At 38.1% G+C, this 23,934-nt stretch overlaps 1 protein-coding gene across 1 annotated transcript in view; it reads right to left on the bottom strand.

Annotated features, from left to right (window-relative positions):
- mov10l1 (Mov10 like RNA helicase 1) overlaps positions 1–23,934 on the bottom strand; it is a 308,056-nt gene that overhangs the window by 147,247 nt on the left and 136,875 nt on the right. Inside the window, exons 11-16 of the mRNA XM_065272934.2 lie at positions 22,017–22,087; positions 21,780–21,871; positions 21,639–21,697; positions 21,354–21,439; positions 21,168–21,252; positions 17,214–17,395 (exon numbers count right to left, since the gene is read on the bottom strand). Coding sequence (XP_065129006.1) covers positions 17,214–17,395; positions 21,168–21,252; positions 21,354–21,439; positions 21,639–21,697; positions 21,780–21,871; positions 22,017–22,087 — 575 coding nt within the window. The remainder of the gene's footprint in view (positions 1–17,213; positions 17,396–21,167; positions 21,253–21,353; positions 21,440–21,638; positions 21,698–21,779; positions 21,872–22,016; positions 22,088–23,934) is intronic.

Here is a 23,934-nt window from a genome sequence, read left to right as displayed (position 1 = left end):
ATTTTTTTAATCATACCCTTACTGGGGGCTGAGCCCCCCTAAAATGAAAATCCTAGAATCGCCCCTGGCTCTGCATGTCTGTTAGAGTGGTGCCCTGTGCAAGTGCACAAGAGAAGGCAACACCTCTAGCGGTCTTTATTGTGAGATGAGGAAGATTCTCCTAGGGGTTCCAAAGGAGCCCTCTTAAAGGATTAGTCAATTTTCTTTAAAAAATCCAGATAATTTACTCACCACCATGTCATCAAAAATGTTGATGTCTTTCTTTGTTCAGTCGAGAAGAAAATGTTTTTTGAGGAAAACATTTCAGGATTTTTCTCATTTTAAAGGACTTTAATAGAGCCCAACACTTAATACTTAATACATGCTTGTTCACATGTTCTGAATGAAAATGTGTTGCGGAAACACATTGCGGTAGGCTAGTGTTTTTTGTCCCTCTCTGCTATTATAGATTTTCAATATGGCGAAACGACATGGAAGCCTTCTTGGACTTACCCATTCAATGTAAATAGAGAGAAGAAATTCTATGCTTACAAAGAAAAGCCTGATCATTGGCAGATGTCATTTGACACCAATGAGGACATATTTATGAATAAATACATTGATTTTGACTAATAAAATACTTAAAAAACAACACATTGTCCCTTTAACAGCTGCTTCGCCAGCGTGGAAAACAGACGCGGTGGCCATTGATTTCACAAGAAAAGCTGTCAGCCGTGACCACGTCTTCATAAGATGTTCTCACAATGAATTGTTTTTCCCTTTACGAAAACCGCCTCAGCTCCTAAGAACAAGGGGGTCTGAATGGTGCATGTCGTTTCCTTTAATACACATAAGTGGGGGGGGGGGGAGACTGGTATACAAATACCATTTGCGCAATTTTTTTGCAATTTCATTGGCGTTTTACAAACAATTCAGACCAGAATGGCTCTCAAGAGCACACGCCATTCTTTCGTCATCAACACAACATCAAGTGAATGACAGAAAGGGAAACCAAGGTTACAAAATCTTTGATATCTTTCTGCAGAAATGTAGCTTATAAGATATTCGATAATTTATAAAATAATTACACCTTTCTAATAATACACAAAGATATCAAATAAATAACTCTCAATATCAATTGAAGGTCAATAATCAATTGATGAAGGCCAAGCTTGTTCCCTTAATTCATAAAACTCATACTTTTCAAACAGCGCTTTAGCTTATTTGCTTAATTGTTGAAACATAACTGAGGTTAATGTAACTGGTAATGTAATATATTATTTATTGTATATTATGTTTTTTCTGCATATCATTTTAGCTTTTCTTGTGTCAAAAAGCGAAGTGTCGGGTTGTAGTAGGCCAAGTGGTAAGGAAGGAGCAATGAAGGCACAAAAACGATGGTTTGATGTTTAGAAAATTTTCCCAAGGTGATTTATTGGTAAGTTTCAAATCAAAACAATAAAGAACAAAATAAAGAAAATTGCTTTAAGCAGCAAAACACTAGTGTTGTCAAATACTTTCACTCAATGAGCCTAACTCTCCAAACATATGTCTCTCAGCAGACCTAATGTGATCACCACGAACCTCTCTGTTCACAGCAATGCAATACCGGCTCTCCAGGTGCAAACACTCCCAGACTAATTAACAAACTTTCGTGCCAGCACTGTGGAACAGCTCACAATAGCAGGGACCAAACAATTTTCATTCAGAGGATCATTACAAAGCACGTGGCATTACCTTAACTAATACACATTAACTCTTTCTCCGTCATCGACGAGATATCTCGTCAATCAAGAGAAAACGCTTCCCCGCCAATGACGAGTTTTTCCGTCTTTCCGCAATCGCTATTATCCACTAGGTGGCACCCTTCCGCAGCTTTTTAAACCCGGAAGTATTGCCCTATGGCAAGCTGCTGCATGTCCGTGTCTGTTTTAAACATCGCTCTGAATGGGTTCTCTATGAAAAGTTCGTCACAAAAATGGAATTATCTCTGCTTTTTGCTCAAAATTTTGTGTTTTTGCAGAAACCTACCCATATTCAAAAGCTGATTACAAAAGAACTACTGAAGGTAGGATGAAACTGTTTTTTGTTTGAAAGCAGAGGGTCTGTTCTTTCATTTGGTATATTGTATGTTTATATATTTAAAGAAGAAGTTTATTAGTGTCTCTGTATGGCTGGATGTCAAAGTGGTGCCCTCAGCATAATGTAGGGTTTATAGACAATTGGAAGCATTTCTGGGGGAGACCATTCCTCCTAACCCGAGATGGCCTTCATCCGACATCAGAAGGAAGTGCTATACTCACCTGAAATCTGATTAATAGTCTTAATTCTGATATAGTCTGACTATCCAGGGCCCAGGTCAGGAAACAGACGGATCGGCTTAACCGTCCGTCTGTTAGCTGGCGTGATATGTCAAGATCACTTATATTAGGGATGGGCATTCGATTAAGTTTTCTTTGTCGGTCGTTGGGAGAATTAACGATCGACTATCGATTAATCATTAATATTTTTATAATAAAATTTGTTATTTAACTTTTATACTTAAAAAATGCAATGAATACAAATATACAGCGTGCTTTTCCTCGATGAGACCTTTATTACAAGATCAACTTGTGGCAGACAGTTAAACTATGTTTCAAACATATGTGCGTGCATGTGCGGTGCTCTAAAGCAGCGGAACGTGCAGCTGCGAGCCAGCGTTCTTAAACAGAGACCTCATTATTTCCAAAATAAATAAATAAACAGATTCATGTTTAACATTAAATTAAACAAAAAACATAATACTTAGATCTGAAAGGTTTTGTCAAAATGTAACTCAAAATTATTCAAGCCAGAAGAAAGTGTAAGATATTAGCCTTCCTAACATTAGGCTTTAACAAATTAGGCTACTTAAAGCCTCATGAAAAATAACTAACTTTAGTAACTCGCATAAAACTTCTGCACCAGTCTACTGATTTTTTTTGAGAAATAAAAGCATTTTCTGGGGTCAGACGCGACCGCAACCCATGGTGACCGTCAGTCCAGCCGCCGCCGAAAACAGCCGCTCCGAGGAGACTGACCGGGATGCACAGGTACCTCAGCGCTAACTTGGCTTATTCCGCATACAGAGTATGTGTTAAACAGCGTGCGTTTTGTGAGCCCCATTCACCATTGTTTAATTATACTAACATAGTCTTTTAGTTTTTATTTGTTGTAAAACAACAGTAGACACAAATTTACTATGGTCTCTAACTCCACAATATACCATAACCATGGTATTTGTATAAAATTGCGGAAATACAAATCGTTTTAATCTGCAAAAAAAAACTAATTTTCACAATGATAAAATCATGGCTAATTTTCCTAAGGTAGTAATTACAAAATTATATATGTTTGAAAGACGGAGATGCGCACCTGTCAATCTATTACATAACAGAGCGAGGCCAGAGACATACGTGTTCATAAACGGGAGTAATATGGAATAATGTGTGCATCTTTGAATAACTGTAAGTATACATTTCTTTTAAATATATTTTGTCATATAAAGTTTTGAGACATGGTCTAATAATGCTTTTTTCACTTTAATTGCTCATTTAGACTTATTGTGCGGGTAACAGCGTTTTTGACGCATTTACCTCAGAGATTATTTTAGCAATATTGCTTTTTTCCGGTAATAATAATACAATTTATATTTCAATCCTGTTTCATTGTCTGTTTATTCATTTCATTATGCTGTTATGTTAATGTGAGGATATTTATTTGCCATATGAAACGTGCCGTTATATGAATACTTTTGTATAATATTCAAATATATGCGGAATAATGTGTGCGTCTTTGAATAACTGTAGGAATACAGTTGCTTATTTTTGTCATAAAGTTTTGAGAAATAATAATATTAGGAGGATTTATTTCCATATGAGACGCTTTTTGTCGTTGAATACTCTCGTTTATTATTTGGAAATCATATACATAGGAAATATATAATGTGGAAGGGTAGACTTGCAAAGTTACTCTGCTTATTTTTATTTATGATATATGTGGAGATAAATAAAGCATTGCAAAACAGATTTGATCCATTCAGATCCTGACCACCAGGCTAGAGATTTTAAACATCCTTAATCCACATTTACTAGTCTGTCAAATAATATCTAAAATATATTGTTTTGTGAAAAAAAATTATGCTTTGTTCTATTGTTTATGCGGAAAAGGGTTCACAGAAAGTGTCAATCACATGAACGTTTTATATGCAGAATAAGCGGTCAGCAGCGCACTGCAATGGGTGCTTGACGGATTCGCCGCACACATACGCAAACGCACTGCATACGCAAACGCACTGCATACGGAGTATTTGTGAAACAGGAGTTAGATAAAAAAAATGCATTCAATTAATTGATAACAAATTAACGTGATCGACGAAATTCTTAACAATCAATTATCGATCGTCGATTAATTATGCCCATCCCTAACTTATATCCCAGCACTTCGAGTCGATCTTACCAGAATATCAACACATTTCAAGTGTATCTGTTCCCCGAACAAACAAATACAGAGCACCGTTTGCCACATCTCATACAAATCTGATTAACATAAAATTAGAAAACAATACATTAACAGATGAACCTCGAATGTTAAAATTCGTCCTTCTTAACATTAGATCGCTTACCAATAAAGAACCTTTTGTTAATGAAATAATTACAGACCAAAACTTAGATGCACTTTCATTAACAGAAACCTGGCTTAAAGCAGATGACTACATTAGTTTAAATGAATCCACCCCACAAGACTATTATTATAAACACGAACCTCGATTAAAGGGGAGAGGGGGTGGTGTAGCTACAATATACAACAACATTGTCTGTTCTAACACATTGGATGCCGTTGCTCCCATTCAAAAAAAGAGAATCAAAGAAACACCGCCAGCTCCATGGTATGACCATCACACTAGAGGTCTTCACGGGTCCACTTAGATCCGAAAACCCGAGGTCCGACCCGAGACCCGATCGGGGTTCGGGTCTAAAAGTTTCACATGTGCCTCGGACACGGGTCGGGTACAATAATAGCGGCATCGGGTTTCGGGTAATTTAAAAATGAATGTGTTTTTTCTGAACGGACCCGAGAAGACCCGAACTCTCTCGCCTGTGTGCGTCAATGTCCTTTTCAAACCTCTCATCTGTTTGCCAAGAGCGCTTGCAACATTGTGTGGTTGTCGGAAGGTTCATTTTCGTTGAGACAAACATGTCAGTCAATTATAAAAATCACGTCATCAGAGAGAGACGCTGAGAGAAAGACGAAGAGAGGAGTCGCAAGCCCGAAGCTCCGTTGAGCTTATCAGCTAAATCCTATTTTTTCACTATCTTATTCCTATCTATATAATATAACTTATTAGTTTATCTTAGGAATACTTTACCTTGACGATTACTGAATTGTATTACTAAGCGAAACGATTTTATCACTTGTAACACCCAGTTTTAGCATATAGCCCTCTAGCATTTCTTACCGTCTGTTTACTTAAACCTGCCTTCTTTGGCGATCTAATGGCGGATTCATCCGAGGTATGCTTTTCTGATCTGTCCACACCAGATCGGGAAGCTGTGAAGGAGGTGCTGCCCGGCCTTCGCAGAGTCAGCATACCTCACATCACCCTGACCACAGACACTCGTAGGCGGCCGAGGCGTACTGCGAGCCAGCACCCGTCTCGATGCAGCTTCACGGACCGCGTTCAGGCGAACGGAGACGCCATCGCCCAGCATGAACACGGTAAGACTCCGCTTGTCATTGTAACCTGCACTACTTGCCACATGTACAGTTTAGCTTCTTCCGTCAGCATAGAGGGGTTTACATGTGCTAAGTGTATTGAAGTAGTAAGGCTGACGGAGAAGGTTGCTGAACTAGAAGCGCGCATCCGAACGCTAGTTGAGGACAGTAAGACCGCTAATGTTATTGTTACAAACACTGTTTCGGGTGCGCCTAGTGTTAAGCGTAATACACATGGCTCGGTTCCGACTTCAGAGTCAAGGCGGCTGACTAACTGGGTGACTGTCAGGCGGCATAGTCACATTCGGCACCCAAATCACGCTCCTGTTTTAATATCAAACAGATTTTCTCCACTCAGCAATACACCGGCTGAGACGTCTGTTAAAAGTGCCCTGGTTATTGGAGATTCTATACTCAGGAACGTTGACATTGAGGCACCAGCCACCATAGTCGATTGTATACCGGGAGCCAGAGCGTCTGACATTAGATCCAAATTAAAAGTGCTGGCTAATGCTAAACGTAAGTTTTCTAAGATTGTTATTCACGCCGGCACGAATGACACCAGACTCCGCCAGTCGGAGATCACCAAAGATACTATTAAAGAGGTGTGTGAAATTGCAAAAACAATGTCAGACAATGTAATTTGCTCTGGTCCCCTCCCCGCCTACCGGGGAGATGAAACTTACAGTATATTAGTGTCTCTTCATGGCTGGATGTCAAAGTGGTGCCCTCAGCATAACGTAGGGTTTATAGACAATTGGAAGCATTTCCGGGGAAGACCTGACCTGCTAAAGAGAGATGGCCTCCATCCGTCTCCGGAAGGTAGTGCTATACTCTCTAGAAATCTGACCAATAGTCTTACTTTTGATATAGTCTGACTATCCAGGGCCCAGGTCAGGAAACAGACAGATCGGCCTACCCATCAGTCTGTTAGCTGCCTTGACATGTCAAGATCACATATATCCCAGCACATAGAGCCTTTTTTACCAGAGTACCAACACATCTCGACTGTGTCTGTTCCTCGAACAAATAAATACAGAGCACCGTCTACCTCGTCTCGTACAAATCTTATTAACATAAAATTAGAACACAATACACTAAAAGATGAAACTCAAATGTTAAAATTCGGCCTTCTTAACATTAGATCGCTTACCAATAAAGAACCTATTATCAATGAAATAATTACTGACCAAAACTTAGATGCACTCTGTTTAACAGAGACCTGGCTTAAAGCAGACGATTACATCAGTTTAAACGAATCCACCCCACAAGACTATTATTATAAACACGTTCCTCGCCTAAAAGGGAGAGGGGGTGGTGTAGCTACAATATACAACAAAATGTTCAAAGTAAACCATAAATCAGAACTAAAATTTAATTCGTTTGAAATAATACTGTTAAACATGGAAATAACTGATCGTAACAACAAACAGCTTTCGTTCATTTTAGCTACCATATATAGGCCTCCGGGCCACCACACAGATTTTCTTAAAGAAATAGCAGACTTCCTATCTGAGCTTACAGTCACTGTAGACAAAGCTCTTATCGTTGGTGATTTTAACATCCATGTGGATAACTCAAAAGATGCATTAGGACGTGCGTTTATGGATGTTCTAAATTCTCTCGGTATTAAACAAAACGTGTCTGGACCCACGCATACTCGTAAGCACACATTAGACTTAATTCTGTCACTCGGACTCAATATTAATGACATCGAAATATCACCCCAGAGCGATGCCGTTTCAGACCATTGCCTTGTGTCATACACAATACTTCTAGATAGGACCGCTCAGTCTACAACATGCTACAGATTAGCCAGAACAATAATTTCCACCACTAAAGATAGCTTTATTAGCACTCTTCCAGACCTGTCTCAAATGAAACATGTAGCAGATAACCGTGAAGATCTGGATATTATAATAGAAAACCTGAACAACGTTTGCTCTAGCACGATGGATGCCGTTGCTCCCATACGAAAAAAGAGAATCAAAGGAAAAACGCCAGCTCCATGGTATGACCATCATACTGCAGCCCTTAAAAAAGTAGCTAGAAAAATGGAAAGAAACTACCGAAACACAAAGTTAGAAGTATGGCGTTCAGCATGGAAAGAGAGTGTTCAACACTACAGACAGGCTATTAAAACCGCCAGATCTACCTATCTCAGTACGCTTATTAAAGAAAATCATAACAACCCTCGTTTCCTCTTTAGCACAGTTGCGAAACTGACTAGAAACAAAGAACAAACAGAAACCAATAGTAAATTCCAACACAATAGTAACGGCTTCATGAACTTCTTTACTAACAAAATTATTTCTATTAGGGAAAACATAGAAACTACGCAAGCAGCCACCACTCAACCCAATAGTACATTTACCACTAGATTATCATACGAACATCTTGAGTCATTTAAACCTACTACAATAGAAGAGCTCTCTAAATTAGTAACGTCATCTAAATCATCGTCCTGTATATTAGACCCCATTCCCACAAAATTACTAAAAGAGGTATTTCATGTAGTGTCCGACTCGGTACTACATATCTTTAACTCATCGCTAGAATTAGGATACGTTCCAACAGCTTTCAAACTAGCAGTTATTAGACCGCTCATTAAAAAACCAAACCTTGACCAGGGAGATCTTAACTTTAGACCAATCTCAAATCTACCTTTTCTTTCTAAAATATTAGAAAAAATAGTGGCAAGCCAGCTACGCACATTCATAGCGAATAATAATACATATGAAAAGTTCCAATCAGGATTCAGGCCCCACCATAGCACAGAGACAGCGCTGCTTAGAGTTACAAATGACCTCCTATTAACAATGGATTGTGGTGAAATCTCAATCCTTATATTACTAGACCTTAGTGCAGCCTTTGACACAATAGATCACAGAATCCTACTCAATAGACTAGAAAACTATGTTGGCATCAGTGATCAGGCGTTAGCCTGGTTTAGATCGTATCTAACCAATCGATATCACTTTGTTTATGTAAATGAGGAAGAGTCACATCACTCCCCCGTTACATACGGCGTACCTCAGGGATCAGTTCTAGGCCCTATCCTATTCTCGTTATATATGTTACCTCTAGGAGACATTATCAGGAAACATAACATAAGTTTTCACTGCTATGCGGATGATACCCAGCTTTACATCTCGTCACATCCTAGCGAAACCCACCAGTTTGCTAAGCTAACAGACTGCATTAGTGATATTAGGGACTGGATGGCACATAACTTTCTTATGCTAAACTCCAATAAGACAGAGATACTTATTATTGAACCAAATCGCTCCAAACATAATATGTCAGATTACAAGTTGCCCATAGATGGCTGCACGGTGGTGCCATCTTCCACGGTTAAGAATTTAGGCGTAATGTTTGACAGCAATCTATCTTTCGATAGTCATATCGGCAACGTCTGCCGCACAGCATTTTTCCATCTTAGAAATATCTCAAAAATACGCCATATGCTGTCTGCATCAGATGCAGAAAAGCTTATCCATGCTTTTATGACCTCTAGATTAGACTATTGTAACTCGTTACTCGGGGGATGCCATGCAAATCAGGCAAACAAACTACAGCTGGTTCAAAAACGCCGCCGCAAGAGTGCTTACTCGATCTAAAAAGTATGACCACATTAGTCCAATTCTGGCATCTTTACACTGGCTACCAGTTAAATATCGCATACAATTTAAAATATTACTAATCACCTACAAAGCCTTAAATGGCCTAGCGCCCTCGTATATAAAAGAACTACTATCAGAATACAATCCACCACGTAAACTGCGATCACAAAATTCGGGTTACTTAATTATCCCTAGAATATCAAAAGTGTCTAAAGGTGGTAGATCCTTTTCCTACTTAGCCCCTAAGCTCTGGAATGATTTACCAAATAATGTTCGAGTATCAGACACAGTCGATCAATTTAAATCTAAACTTAAGACATTCTTCTTTAACAAAGCATTCACATAGAATGTCCAGTAAATGTACTTTTCCCGCAGTAGTTATTTTGTCTAGAACAAAGCACTCACATACCTCATACGGGTAATTTACTCTTGCAGCAATAGTTAGCCTGTCTGGAACCGAGCTGAATTAAACCACTATAATGTATGACACTTGCATTACATGCGAACGGCCCCTACGCTAATAGAATTCTGTTTTTGTCTCCCTGTCTCGTCCTCGACTCTGAGGACAATGAGACAAACAGACCCAGTTCCTGTTGCTGTGAAGGTCATCGCACCACTAATCAACTGGCTGTCCTTCAACGTGACGCCCAACCGATGCGCGACCAACGGCCACCGGCTGAACCAGTTTAATCCGCTTACACGCTTCCTATCCCTACCGTGTCTATATATTATAAATATAAATATTAATCTCTCCCTAGGGTTTTTTGTCCTTCTAGGATTTTTTCCCATTGGGTTTTCTCCTAGGGGGTTTTTTAGTCCCAGGGAGAGTCAGCCAACTTTGGCTTAACTTAGCACTTTACTGTACACGTTACATTATTAATATGCTCGCTTACACGGTTTTTTATCCTTAGCCGCTATATTCTACTTCTTATACTATGTATTGATTTTCAATGTTCTCCTCTACATCTACTCATGTAAAGCTGCTTTGCAACAATTAACAATTGTGAAAAGCGCTATATAAATAAAATTGAATTTAATTGAATAAATGTACATTTTAGCGGTTACATTGGTGTCATCGTCAGATAACAAAGTAAAACGAATGGAGCAGCTCGCCAAATTGATTGCAAGGCCACCGGAGTTTCTTTCTGTCTGACTGCTGCGCATGGGTCTGCAGAATGCACACACGTCAGTGCCGTTTACATTCGGTTCCAGTCGGGTTAAAAAAAAATTTTCACTACGGACTCGGGTCTAATTTTCTCGGGTTTGTCTCGGGTCGGGTCTTTCTTTAAATTTTTTTTACTTATGCACGTCGGGTTCGGGTATGAAGTGATTCGGGTCATTTCGGGTCGGGTACATTTCTTTGGACCCGAGAAGACCTCTACATCACACCGCAGCCCTTAAAAAGGCAGCTAGAAAAATGGAAAGAAATTATAGAAGCACAAAGTTAGAGGTATGGCGTGCAGCATGGAAAGAGAGTGTTAAACACTACAGACAGGCTATTAAAACGGCCAGATCTACCTATCTCAGTACGCTTATTAAAGAAAATCATAACAACCCTCGTTTCCTCTTTAGCACAGTTGCGAAACTGACAAGAAACAAAGAACAAACAGAAACCAATAGTAAACTTCAACACAATAGTAACGATTTCATGAACTTCTTTTCTAACAAAATTATGGTTATTAGGGAAAACATCGTAGCTACCCAAGCAGCCATCACTCTATCCATTAGTTCACTAAACACTAGATAACCATATGAACATCTTGATTCATTTAAACCTACTACAATAGATGAGCTTTCTAAACTAGTCACATCATCCAAATCATCATCCTGTATATTAGACCCCGTTCCCACAAAACTACTTAAAGAGGTATTCCCTGTAGGGTCAACCCTGGTACTACATATCTTTAACTCATCGCTAGAAATAGGATATGTTCCAACAGCTTTCAAACTAGCAGTTATTAAACCGCTGATTAAAAAAACACAGCTTGATCAGGGAGAGCTTAATAACTTTAGACCAATCTCAAATCTCCCTTCTCTTTCGAAAATATTAGAAAAGGTAGTGGCAAGCCAGTTACGCACATTCTTGACAAATAATAGTACGTATGAAAAGTTCCAATCAGGATTCAAGCCCCACCATAGCACAGAGACAGCGCTGCCTAGAGTTACTGACCTCCTATTAACATCCGATCGTGATGAAATCTCAATCCTTATATTACTAGACCTTAGCGCAGCCTTTGACACAATAGATCACGCAATCTTACTCAATAGACTAGAAAACTATGTTGGTATAAGTGGTCAGGCGCTAGCCTGGTTTAGGTCGTATAATCAATCGCTTTTTAGGTTTAGGTCGTCTAATCAATCGCTATCACTTTGTTTATGTAAATGAGGAAGAGTCATATCACTCCCTGGTTAAATACGGTGTACCGCAGGGATCAGTTTTAGATCCTATCCTGTTCTCGTTATATATGTTACCCCTAGGAGACATTATCAGGAAACATAACATAAGTTTTCACTGCTATGCGGATGATACCCAGCTTTACATCTCCTCACATCCCAGCGAAACCCACACGTTTTCTAAGCTTACAGACTGCATTACCGATGTTAGTGACTGGATGGCACATAACTTTCTTAAGCTCAACTCCAATAAGACAGAGATACTTATTATTGAACCGAATCGCTCCAAACATAATATGTCAGATTACAAGTTGCCCATAGATGGCTGCACGGTGGTGCCATCTTCCTCGGTTAGGAACTTAGGTGTGATGTTTGACAGCAACTTATCCTTTGATAGTCATATCGGCAACGTCTGCCGCACAGCATTCTTCCATCTTAGAAATATCTCAAAAATACGCCATATACTGTCTACATCTGACGCAGAGACGCTTATCCATGCTTTTAAGACCTCTAGAATAGACTATTGTTACTCGCTACTAGGGGGATGCCATGCATGTGAAAAGCGCTATATAAATAAAATTGAATTGAATTGAATTGATTGTCACTGCTGTTTACATTCCACCCAATGCCAATGTTAGCACCGCTCTTGCTCTCTTGTTGGATGCCATAAATAAACTACTATGTGCTCATTCAAATGGAGTACACATTATAGCCGGAGACTTTAATAAGGCAGATCTGAAAACAGTACTTCCACATTTTTTCAAACATGTTAAATGTCCAACCAGAGGGGATAACACATTGGACCGTGCGTATACCAACATTCATTAAACATGCATACAGAGTTACTTCACTCCCTCACTTAGGCCAATCAGATCACCTCTCTCTGCTGCTCACCCCAGCATACATCTCCATTAGAAGATGTAAAACACAATTTTTAACTCTCTCACTCTCTCAGCTCCAGAACTGCTTTACACAAACTGACTGGGAAGTTTTTAAACATCACGACCTGGCTGTTCATACTGAAGCGGTATTGGCCTACATTAAGTATTGTTTGGACAACGTCACAGTAAATAAAACTATCCGGGTTTTTCCCAACCAGAAGCCTTGGATGACCAGCCAAGTCCATAAGCTCCTTAAAGTTCGGAATCCTGCTTTCAGGTTGGGTGATAGAGCTCTCTACAGTGCTTGAAGAGAGGAATTAAGGATGCAAAAAGGGACTATAAAAATAGGGTAGAAGATCATTTCACAGACAATAAACCACGACAGGTATGGCAGGGATTTCAGCACTTAACAAATTTCAGACGTAGCAAATGTATAGCTGAAAACACTTCGATATCACTGGCAGAGAAGCTGAACTGCTTCTTTGCTCGTTTTGACAAACCACAGCTGCAAAAAACTATACAACCCCAGTCTACACCGGATTCTGGTACCCCCCCCACTCACTGTTCAGAAGTATGAAGTGAGGCGGGTGCTTAAAATGGTGAATACACAAAAAGCTTGTGGCCCTGATGGCATCCCAGGGAAGGTGCTCAAGGGATGAGCTAATCAGGTCTCTGGAGTCTTTACAAATCTATTTAACCTCTCTCTGACACAAGCTGTAATCCCACCCTGTTTGAAATCCTCCACAATTATTCCCATACCAAAGAAATTAATCACGGATAGCCTCAATGACTCTTGTCCTTTTTCTCTTACACCAATCATCACAAAATGCTTGGAGAAAACATGCCTCCCCTCTACTTTGATGAACATCAGTTTGCTTATAGAGCTAAAGGCGGGCGTACACGGTGCGATTTTTGCTGTCGTAGGGGTTCGCATGCGATTTTTTTTCCTCGGGAGCAAATCGTTCATGCTCGTATGGTCGCGGCTCGCACCGTGTGAGAGGAATTACGAGCCGAGCCGAGCAGGTTACGAGCACCTTACGACCTCCCGATAATTTTTAAACATGTCAAAAAAGTTCGGGAGCTGTCGGTATAAATTCGTAGTGTTGGTGCGGGTGTACGAGACGATCTGGCAAAGCACTTGAAGTTGACCAATCAGAATGTACAATACGCAGAAGAAGAAAGACAAATGTAGCACTGCTACCTCAAATATTGATGACTACTCTATAGCTGGCTATGTTTCGCGCACATACACACTCCGGTGACCGGACATCATGACAAATATGTACAGGTCCTTTCAGTGACGACCTCTTGATCAGCTTATTTGCCTGAAAAAAACCTGTCATACGTGTTTTTGTGATGTCGGGTCACAGCTTTGGATGTGTGTGGAAACAGGAGAGAGTGTTGTTTTAGGCTATACCGCTGTTCTGATTAGTGCTACCACAATGCATTAAACGAGGCTTTTTGATATTAAAACTTTTTTGTTTTACTTGTTGATTTTGTAAATGTAAAATAAGCCAACTAAATTATGTAATAAATAAATATAAAAATTATTAGACTCCGTGCAGAGACCACTGGTTTAAATAGTACAGGATGTACAAAGAATGTCGCAATTTTTGTGTAATCCAAGCTGTGCCAAAGTTGCTGTAGTTTTATAAATGATTGGATATTAAAAGGGCTGTCGCGACAGAAAAAAGCAACGGAATGTCCATGTTTAATAGGCTAAGATATGCATTTATTGAGAGAGTACATAAACATGATGATCATATGCGGAGACGATGTTTCCCATCTTATTATGGAGCTTCTGCTTTAACAAGTGAGCTTGTTCGGTATTTTTACACACACACATATATATATATTTTTTTACATATTTTCGACCAAAGAAACAAATGATAGCCCAGTGTAAGTTATATGGTAGCCTTAGCTTGTTTTGAAATGATGAGAACATTTAAATGACTAAAAATGTAGGCTATCTCTGAAACTTTATTTAAATAATGATTAATTTGTTTTCATACTATATTTGTATTGCTATGTATTAATTTACATAGGCCTACTGTGAAAATGCCCTATATTAATATGCAATGCCTTCTGTATGGCATTTATTTTGTGCAGTTACAGGAGCAAATGCTGCGGTCTCACTTTTACGTCAAGACACCGCATTGACCGAACATTTGCACATAACAAGCCTAGACAGTGTGCTTATATTAAATTAAATTATTTTCGTTTTACAAATTAATATTTGGCTATAGATGTGTTGTCTTAATAATTTAATTATAAAGGGAAAGACGTGTAACGTTAGCTTGCGTTTTACCTCATTGCTTCTCATTCTGCATTTACAAATAAATAAATAGGCCCACTGAATGTGTTTTTGAACGGTCATATTAATAAAAAAGCAACAATATATGTAACATTAATAATAGCAATATAGATATTTACTTGCCACTAAAAACATGATATATTAAGACGGTTAAACCGCATATGCGCTAGCACGAACAATCACTGAGAGAAATTCCTTCACCGCCACTGACAGCAGACCTATATTGCAATTTCGGAATGCATAAATAGAAATTCTAAAGAACAGAAATTCCAGGCTGTTTTATATACTAAGCCAATATCTTTACCCTATTCTTTTTGTTTTATTTTTTGTACATTCTGCCACAACGAAAGGTAGCCTACTTCATCCTCACAGGTGTGAAAATGCCTACGTCAGAACTCGTCAAGTCGTACAGTAAAATCTTGTCGTGTGTGACTGCGTCCGAATTATTTTCGTATAAACTCACTCGTGTCGTGTGCGAGAGCTCACGACGTTCCGACCGTCAGAATTCGCACCGTGTACGCCCAGCTTAACAGATCAACTGAGGATGCGATAGCTACTGCTCTCTACAACACGCTATGCCATTTGGAAAATCAGGATAGCTATGTGAGGATGCTCTTTATTGACTACAGCTCGCCTTTCAATACCATCATACTGGACATACTCTTTAGCAAACTTACAGATCAGGGCCCGTATTCATAAAGCTTCTAAGAGTCCTCTCAGAAAACTTTAATTTAGCTTAATAACTTTTGCATAGGAGTCTTAGCTGAAGAGCGATTCGGGACTGATCTGAGAGCAACTCTGAGTAAGGAAAAGACAAAAACTTTTATCTTAGTGAGGATATAATAGTAAACGAATATATTTTTATGTACCATGCTGTTCATGTCATACTTAACGTATTTGATATGAAATAAACAGTGACACAAGGTTCTGTAAGTTTGTGTGATTACTTTACTTATAGACGTCTGTAACAGACCTAAATCATCTTTGCTGCATAGTTGCATTTTTCTAGTTACCGAATCTGTTACTGTAGTTAATGTAGTTAAATTACTTTTATTTCTGGCGCTATATTATATGATTATGTCTCTAATAAGATCATTCATAAACATGATTCCTGCACAATCTAATGTGTTGCATGTTATTAACTTACTGTCATGAATTGTGTGCAACACTTTTTTGTCTCCCTTTTCGTGTTTTGTCCACTTTCCCGGTTGCTAAAAAAACTCTTAAGCCTCTTAAAAGTCCTCGTCCGTGCTCCTAACAATTTTGACCTTAAGACCTCTTTTAAGGGTTAAGATGCTTTCTGAATTACTTTTCTCTTTACTAGGATTGTTTCTTTAATTTTAAGAGTAAATGCCCACATTTCTAAGAATTTTCTTAGAATTGCGTCACTAGGAGCTACTTTTTGCATTAAGATTCTTTATGAATACTGTACGGGCCCTGGGCTTTCCCTTACTTACATGTAATTAGATTTATGAATTTCCTGATGGATCGCCCTCAGACGGTTAAACTCGGTCCCCATCTCTCTTCTACTCGCATGCTCAGCACCGGCTCCCCTCAAGGGTGCGTGCTGAGCCCAATCCTATCCAATCTTTAAACATGATTGTGACCCAAAACACACATCTAAGGTCACTAATTCATATTAGAAGCAGCACAGAGTTAAAGTGATTTAGATCTCAACCCCAGGTTGAGTTATTATGGGGAGTTCTGAAAAGACAAGCAGAATGTCATTCTCCATCCAGCATCTAGGATCTGAAAGAGGTCATTGTTCAAGAATGGAGAATAAAAGATATAACTGTATGCAGTCAACTTGTTTATTCAATGTCTAGAAGAATTAGTGCTGTTTAAAAAAAAAAAAGAATGGAGGCCATACAAAATATTAGATCGTTTTTTAAAAGTAATTTTTAAAGTAAAGTAACTCATTTTGCATCACCTCATTTGATTAAAATGTGTTATTTTTCATACCCTTAAGATGGTAAGTGACTTTCACTCTTTTGTTAAGAAACATAAATGTTTCTTTCCCCAATACCACAGACAAGCAAACGTGTATGGCATAATAACTGTACATGTATACATAGTGATACTATACCATCGTCAGCTTTTACCTTTTTAATATAGTCTTGACTGACCTATTTTGTATTAAAGCAGCAGTTTTAGTATATGTTCTGCTTGTGCCGAGACACAAAAAAGCCAACACACTGTGTTTGAAGAATAATTCAGCAAAATGTGAGAATTTGTAACCAAGGATTTGTTTAAAACTTTTGCACATTGAAGTTATAACTGGAAGAGTACCTGCAGTATAGTTTCTATAAGCGTAATGGTTTTTCCTGTACCAGGAGGACCAAACAGAATGTATGGTGTGGGACGACAATCTCCACTCAGAATCTGTTTAACTGCTTCCTGCTGGGCAAAATTTAGCTGACAGTTGAAGAACTGGCCAGGGTTTGGTGTGCTTTTTGCACTCAATGTCAAATCTGAAAAACAATTCATAGAAAGTCAGGAATCACAAAATTACATCACAAAATTTTTTAAAGAAAAAATGTGTATCATTCCTTGGTAAATGCACATTTAATAAGCACTTTACAATAAGGTTTCATTGTTAACATTTGTCAATGCATTAGCTAACATCACCCAACAAGCAATATATATTTACAGTATTTATTACTCTTGGTTGTTGTTATTTAAAGGGGGGGTTCAAATGTATTTCATGCATTCTGACTTATTAGTCATGCTAAACAAATGCAAAGTGTCAAGAAAGCTGTTGGGCGTGTTACAGAGTATTTCTGTGCTGAATGCACTTCAGCAGGGTTCGTACAAGTTTTTTGGCACAAACCATAATGTTGGTGTTAAATAATGACTATTGGGATTACTAAAGGCACGCAGTGGATATTAAGCACTGAGAAGATGTGGTCTTGTTATTTTTGCGACTGACCTTATTGCATTTCTAGGAGTTTTCCTTTCAGATGTAAAATTTATTGTAGGAAGATATTTAAATGATTCATGCAACGTGATTTACTAATGTTTGTGCGTGTGATAATACTGATATTTGTGCCATTATTTGAAAGTGACAAGCTTGTTAAGTATGCAACGCATACTTGAAATGTGACTTCTGCATTTAACCCATCCCAGTGAGTAGTGAACACATAAACTGCAAGCCATGATCACATACAGAACAGTGGGCATCTATCCCAGTGCCCGGGGAGCAATAAGGGTGAGGTGACTTGCTCAAGGGAACCAAAGTCACAACATGCCAGCCGTAAGACTCCAGCAACTTTCTGGTTACATGCCCGAGCCTCTAACCACTAGGCTACAACTGACCCGAACGCTAAAAAAAAAGAATTCTTAAATCATTTTGCACTTGAAATGGCTGTTGTTTTTTTTTAAATTAACAATTTAAATGATATTATTCATGTTATCTTTAAATCAGGGTTTTTTCTACATTGACAATTTTTTAGTGGTCGCCAAAACGATTTTTTTGTCCTGCCAAAGCCTTATTTGATCTGTAATTGGGTTTGAGTCTCTCTGCTGTCATTTTAACACGAGCGGGACTAATGTCGAGTTTATATGGACGTGAACCAATATTATGTCTGCTGCTTGTGTTGTAAGTAAACATGCTGCACAGTATTTTGTACATGGATGTGTTAGAGCTTTCTCTGATATTTCAGTGCAATTGATGAAATAAGATCGCTCAACTTTCACATGCTTGCAAAATGAAACTACGCGGAGATCAGGCGCTTTGGTTTTATCAATGAAAGGCTAAAAAGAGCGCTGCACACAGTGTGTTCACACCAGAATTCAGAAAAGACGTAAAAAATGTGCTCAGTACTTCAGTTCTCCTGTGGCTGTTCGAACACATTCAACCACATGTGCGTTTACACTACAAAATCAATCCGATCAAAAGTGTTTTTTCGACTACCTCTGAATGTGGTTAAAAGTGGTCGAAAGTGGACAAGCTGAAAACGTTTTGAACACCGTTTACACCTGGCATTAACGTCGTCCACTTGTGATCTGATCGACGAAAACACATGTTAATTCTAAGTTTAAACAGCTATTACACACACCGCTGTGTGTGTTTTTATTTTAAAATCAACTGATCCTTAAGGTTGAAACACCGAATCCATCCTTGGTGCATTCGAAGAATATTTTTGCTGAATTCCTGCTGTGTGTGACTTGCAGTCAAAAAAAGTTATCCTATTTTCTCTTAGAACTTGTGACAAGCATTCCACACATGCGGCTGACATAACTTTAAATGTGTGTGTGTGTGGTGTTAACAAATCTTTCTCAATGTCCTAACAGCCAGGATTCCCACACAGCACCCTTTGAGCCGATTCATTATAATGAATTGGTCTGCCCGTCAGTGTCTGAATCGGTGTATAACAAATCGTTACTTCTAAGAACAACATGCACATCTGAAATAAGAAAGTAAGTGTGCTTACCCCATTTAGCAAGAGTGTTCAGTAAAAATCTATATGTGACAATGTGTATTAAATTATCTATAAAATCATTTAGTTTAAAGTTAGACTGGAGTGAGATGAAACTAGATCAAAGCACAAAGCAAGCTGTTGCTAGCTGGCAGCTAATTTTATTACATTTTATATGGAAAGAGAGAACTTTGGAACAGGTTCTACAGTGTTAATAAAAAGACACGAGTTAAATGTTCATCTGCAGGCTGTGATATTTGTAAATAGATCAATTGTGATACCCATGACATTTCAAATATACTTTGGTATCAATGATGTTTACATGTAAAATAAGTTTGACAAAAATAAGCCTGACAGTGATCGTTTTTATGAATAGGATAAGAAAAAAAAATCACAAACTGTTTCTCTGTATTTATTTTAAATGTAACATTTATTGTCAATATTGTGTTTGCGGATCATGTGGGTACTAGGGTACTCTTTGCTGTGTGTGGTGACCATGTCGGTCCGCCACCACCGAAGACCAATTTTGACCCAGGAAAAACTCTGTTAATTTTCTGGACGAAATAAAAGAGGAGTCACTAGGAAAAGTCAGACAATAGCAGGTTGTGTCAGCTATTATGTCTGTGGTGCTGAACACGAGCGCATCAGGCATTAGCAGATCACGCGCACCTCATCAGCTTATTTTTAACCCCAAACTTATTTGCGAGGCTATTAGTAGATTGCACTGGTCATTATGGAAATCAGCTGTTGTGCCTGTGTTATTAAATTTGCGCTTTTTTAGTAAATAACCCATAGTTATTACCACTCCCATCGTCTCTTTTTTTAAATAGTGCTTTCACACTTATTTGCTCGTTTAGTAAATCTGGCCTTAAAATGTTAGTTTTTTGTAAAATCAATGTAACATTAGTAAACCAAGAGACACTAAGACAAAGAGAACTCAACCTGTTTAACTCAATAAAAAACCACCAACAGTGCTGGTGTATGTAACTTAGGAAAACAAGCAACGTCTGGTTTTCAACAGATATTCCTTAAAAACTTGTAGCTGCCATATACTGTACTGTTTCAAAACAACATGTCAGCATGAGTGAACATTAGCCATTGGTCTCGTATATTGATGTTTTTAGAAGCCTGTGCAATGATTTAGTTTCCTGACATCCCTTAAATGAACAGTGTTTCTCGTCATGGTGCAATATTTCTTGGGGGTTTGTTTGGCAAAAAGAGGGTGGTGCGGTGGACGGTGACTGAAGGTGGTGACTGAGTATTCCTGACATCACGTTTTTACGGAAGTCACAACGATTCGTGAAAAATCACAGCTACTTCAAGCAGGCTGTCTGCTTTTGACTGTGAAATGACTTACTTATAATGTGATGAAACTTATATGGTACTTGCATATCCCCTAGAAATTTCAGATTTGACATATGGGACCTTAAACATCCTAAGACCTGGAAGTCCACATACGTGGACATAACTTGTTTGGTTGTTTGCACAATAATACTTAATTCTGTGTAACTGGGACCTGTTGTACACAAATGTGGACAATTACACTGCTTCATGTTCAAAGAAAAATATTTGGTTATTAAATGTATTGGTTCTTCCTAAACCCAAAATAGGTGGTAGAAATCTGAAAAAAAAAAAACACAAACCAAAGATCGGGTCTTAGGAGGTTGAATGCACCGTTGATGTGCAGTAAATATAAGGATGCTAAAACCTTAGCTTAAATAAAGTGCTAATGTTAACATAAGGAACCTTATTGTCAAGTGCTACTTATACATGATATTTATTGTTATTGTTTATATTAGAGGAAAATGAAAACCAATTTAGCTACCAGTTTTAGTTTGCGTGGCCACAGACACCATATCTGTAGTCGAAGAACACAACCCTTTCATCGCGTCATTACTTGTGTCTTTCACCTAATGAAGCATGACAAACACTCAATTAATTTACATTTTGCTCATGTTTCTGCTAATCCTTTAATGATCTCTGTGTGTTCACACTGTCCGTTGTTGCTCACTTGTTGTGGAAGTTCATCCTCGTCATGTGGACCCCACTCTCCACTCCACTGAGGCGGCTGTAGTGTTAGCACACTAGGAAACAGAACTCCAACAAACATTTAACGTTTTAAATGATATATAAATCATATAGGTTTGTCCAAAATCAGCAGAGTAATCCAAGTCACTTTGGGCAGTGATTGAAAAATAAAGTTTGCGGCGCACTCGATCCCAGGGAGTTAACATCAACATTTGTACATGTGACATTGTACATTTATGATAATAAAGATTGATAAGATCTTTCTTACTGTTGTCTCCAAAATGTTTGGTTTGTTCCAAAGCACAGTGGCACCTTCTCATGGTCAACCTGAATGTAATGGCATATTTCAGTGTTAAAAGTCTAGTTTAAACCAGAACAGCATTGTGAAGGTCAAATGAGACTGCAGCACCTGTTGAAAGTGAACTCAACATCCAAAGGTTCTCCTAGATAGCTATTGTGAAAGTCAGCGTTTACACGCAAGCTCACATCTTCTTCATTAATCTGTAAACATCAATACACAGAGAGGATGATTGACAGCTTTCAAGTATAGAGAATGAGCTGCAAATAGTGCCATCTCCTTCATTGTGTGATCGCATTGTGCCTTAAAAAACATTCTGAACAAAAAAGGTCTGAATAAATTGTTTACCTCTGTGACATACGATATGTACTCAATAGTAATTCCTCCATTACATGGTTTCTTTAGAAGAACTTTATCACCTACAAGAGAATTAAACACACACACACACACACACACACACACTTACACGTTTATATACTCAAGTAATTCAGTCATAGCTTTATAGAATTGTTCTTTCTCGCAACTCATTATCACCATTATTATTTCATTACCACCAGAGATTAATTCTGGATTTCCATATTTACATGCTATAATTGGGTCCCCAGTGTTTCTATCAACCTTGAAAATGTGAAAAATAAAACAACCCAGTAACTTAGTTTTGGTAAACCATTCTCTGCAAGCATGTGAAAAATTGGTAATTGAAAGCTGGTTCCCTTTGTAAAAGGGATACTATTATAATAAATACCGCCCCTTTTTCTGCACTATCCAACCATAGCACTGTCATTTAGTGCAGAGAGAGAAAGAGAAAATAATTGAAAACAAACCACCATCATGGCGATCAGTGTTTGCATTTCACCAGCTCATTTTAATTTAAAGAACACACCCAAATTGCTCACACCTACAACATGGAAATTTTAACATACACTTATAAATTAATAATATGGTATTTTGAGCTAAAACTTCAGATATGTAGTCTTGGGACACCAAAGATTTACTTTGCATCGTAAAAGAGTCTTGTGAAATGTCCTCTCTAAAGTTATTTTTTGGGCTATTTTTGCTTTAACTTGTAAAGGCACCCACCCACACTTTGAGCAAACCATTAAAATGCCATGCCCACAATAAAATGTGTGCAGTTCCTAAACTATTTGACCTACAGACACAATTGGGATATCTTTTGACAAGACACTTTATTTTCCATAAAATAACAAGATAAAAAGAAAAAGTTGTAAATGTTTAATTGTAGTGCAACTGAAATGTTATGCAAAAAAAAATATTTGGCTGTGTCCGAAATTGCATACTGTGACAGTACTCAATTTGATGAAGTATCTACATATCGACCGTAAAAACAGTAAGTACTATAAAGTATGAATATTATTTTTAATGTTATAGCCATGTCTAAATAAAGGCTTTTTATTTTTTGATATATGAAGAGTGCCTTGGATTCCCCTTTTTTCACGTTTTGCATATCCCATACCAAAGAGTAGGGGTGCACGATTCAGAAAATTTCACGATTCGATCCGATTCCAATTTTTAGGCTCAAGATTCTATTCAAAATCGATTTTCGATTCAAAAACGAGTCTTGATTTTAAAAAACTATTCACAGTTGGAAATGTAGTTTACTTCTTCCTATGTAACTGATTGTAGGAGATATAGAATTTTAAAGAGAAGAAACACAACAAATTAAATGTAGTTTGATATTACTTTATGTCTTTTTGCAAAAATAAAAACTGATATGAAGCAATTAGATGACCCCTTTTATCAAACTCTATTAAATACAATAATATAGTATATGAATGATAGACAGTGCAGGTCTATAAATTATAAATGTGACTGGTGTTATAATGGTTACTATGTCTATTAGATAAAGCAGAAGCAAGGAAAGTGCCTCTCTTTCTATTTCTCTCTTGCCTTTTAAAAAAAAGCAGATTCAAAAGTCAGCTTGCTGTCCCAGTGACAGGGGACTTTACATTACAGCTTTGCGTTTTGTAAATCTTGAGTCAGCTTGAGCTTTGCTCGTTCAGTGCAATAGATTTTGGAAAATATATGGTTTATTAATAATAATAGAAAAAAGGCCGTTTTTATCGCCATAGAAACCGTCGGCACGCTGAAACTGCACGCGAGCTTTAACACGGTAGCGCTCACGGTCATTCTCAGTTCGACTCGGGTTTTACTCACTAATCAGTCAAAGTAATTTAACTTTGACTGACTCGGACCTGACTGACCATTTCAAATACAAACCCGGAACCATATGGGCCGCGGGTGCTCC

Source organism: Paramisgurnus dabryanus, chromosome 6, assembly GCF_030506205.2.
Source record: "Paramisgurnus dabryanus chromosome 6, PD_genome_1.1, whole genome shotgun sequence".
Classification (NCBI taxonomy): Eukaryota; Metazoa; Chordata; class Actinopteri; order Cypriniformes; family Cobitidae; genus Paramisgurnus; species Paramisgurnus dabryanus.
Note: the sequence above shows the minus strand (reverse complement) of the source record. Positions and strands in the feature narration are given on the sequence as shown.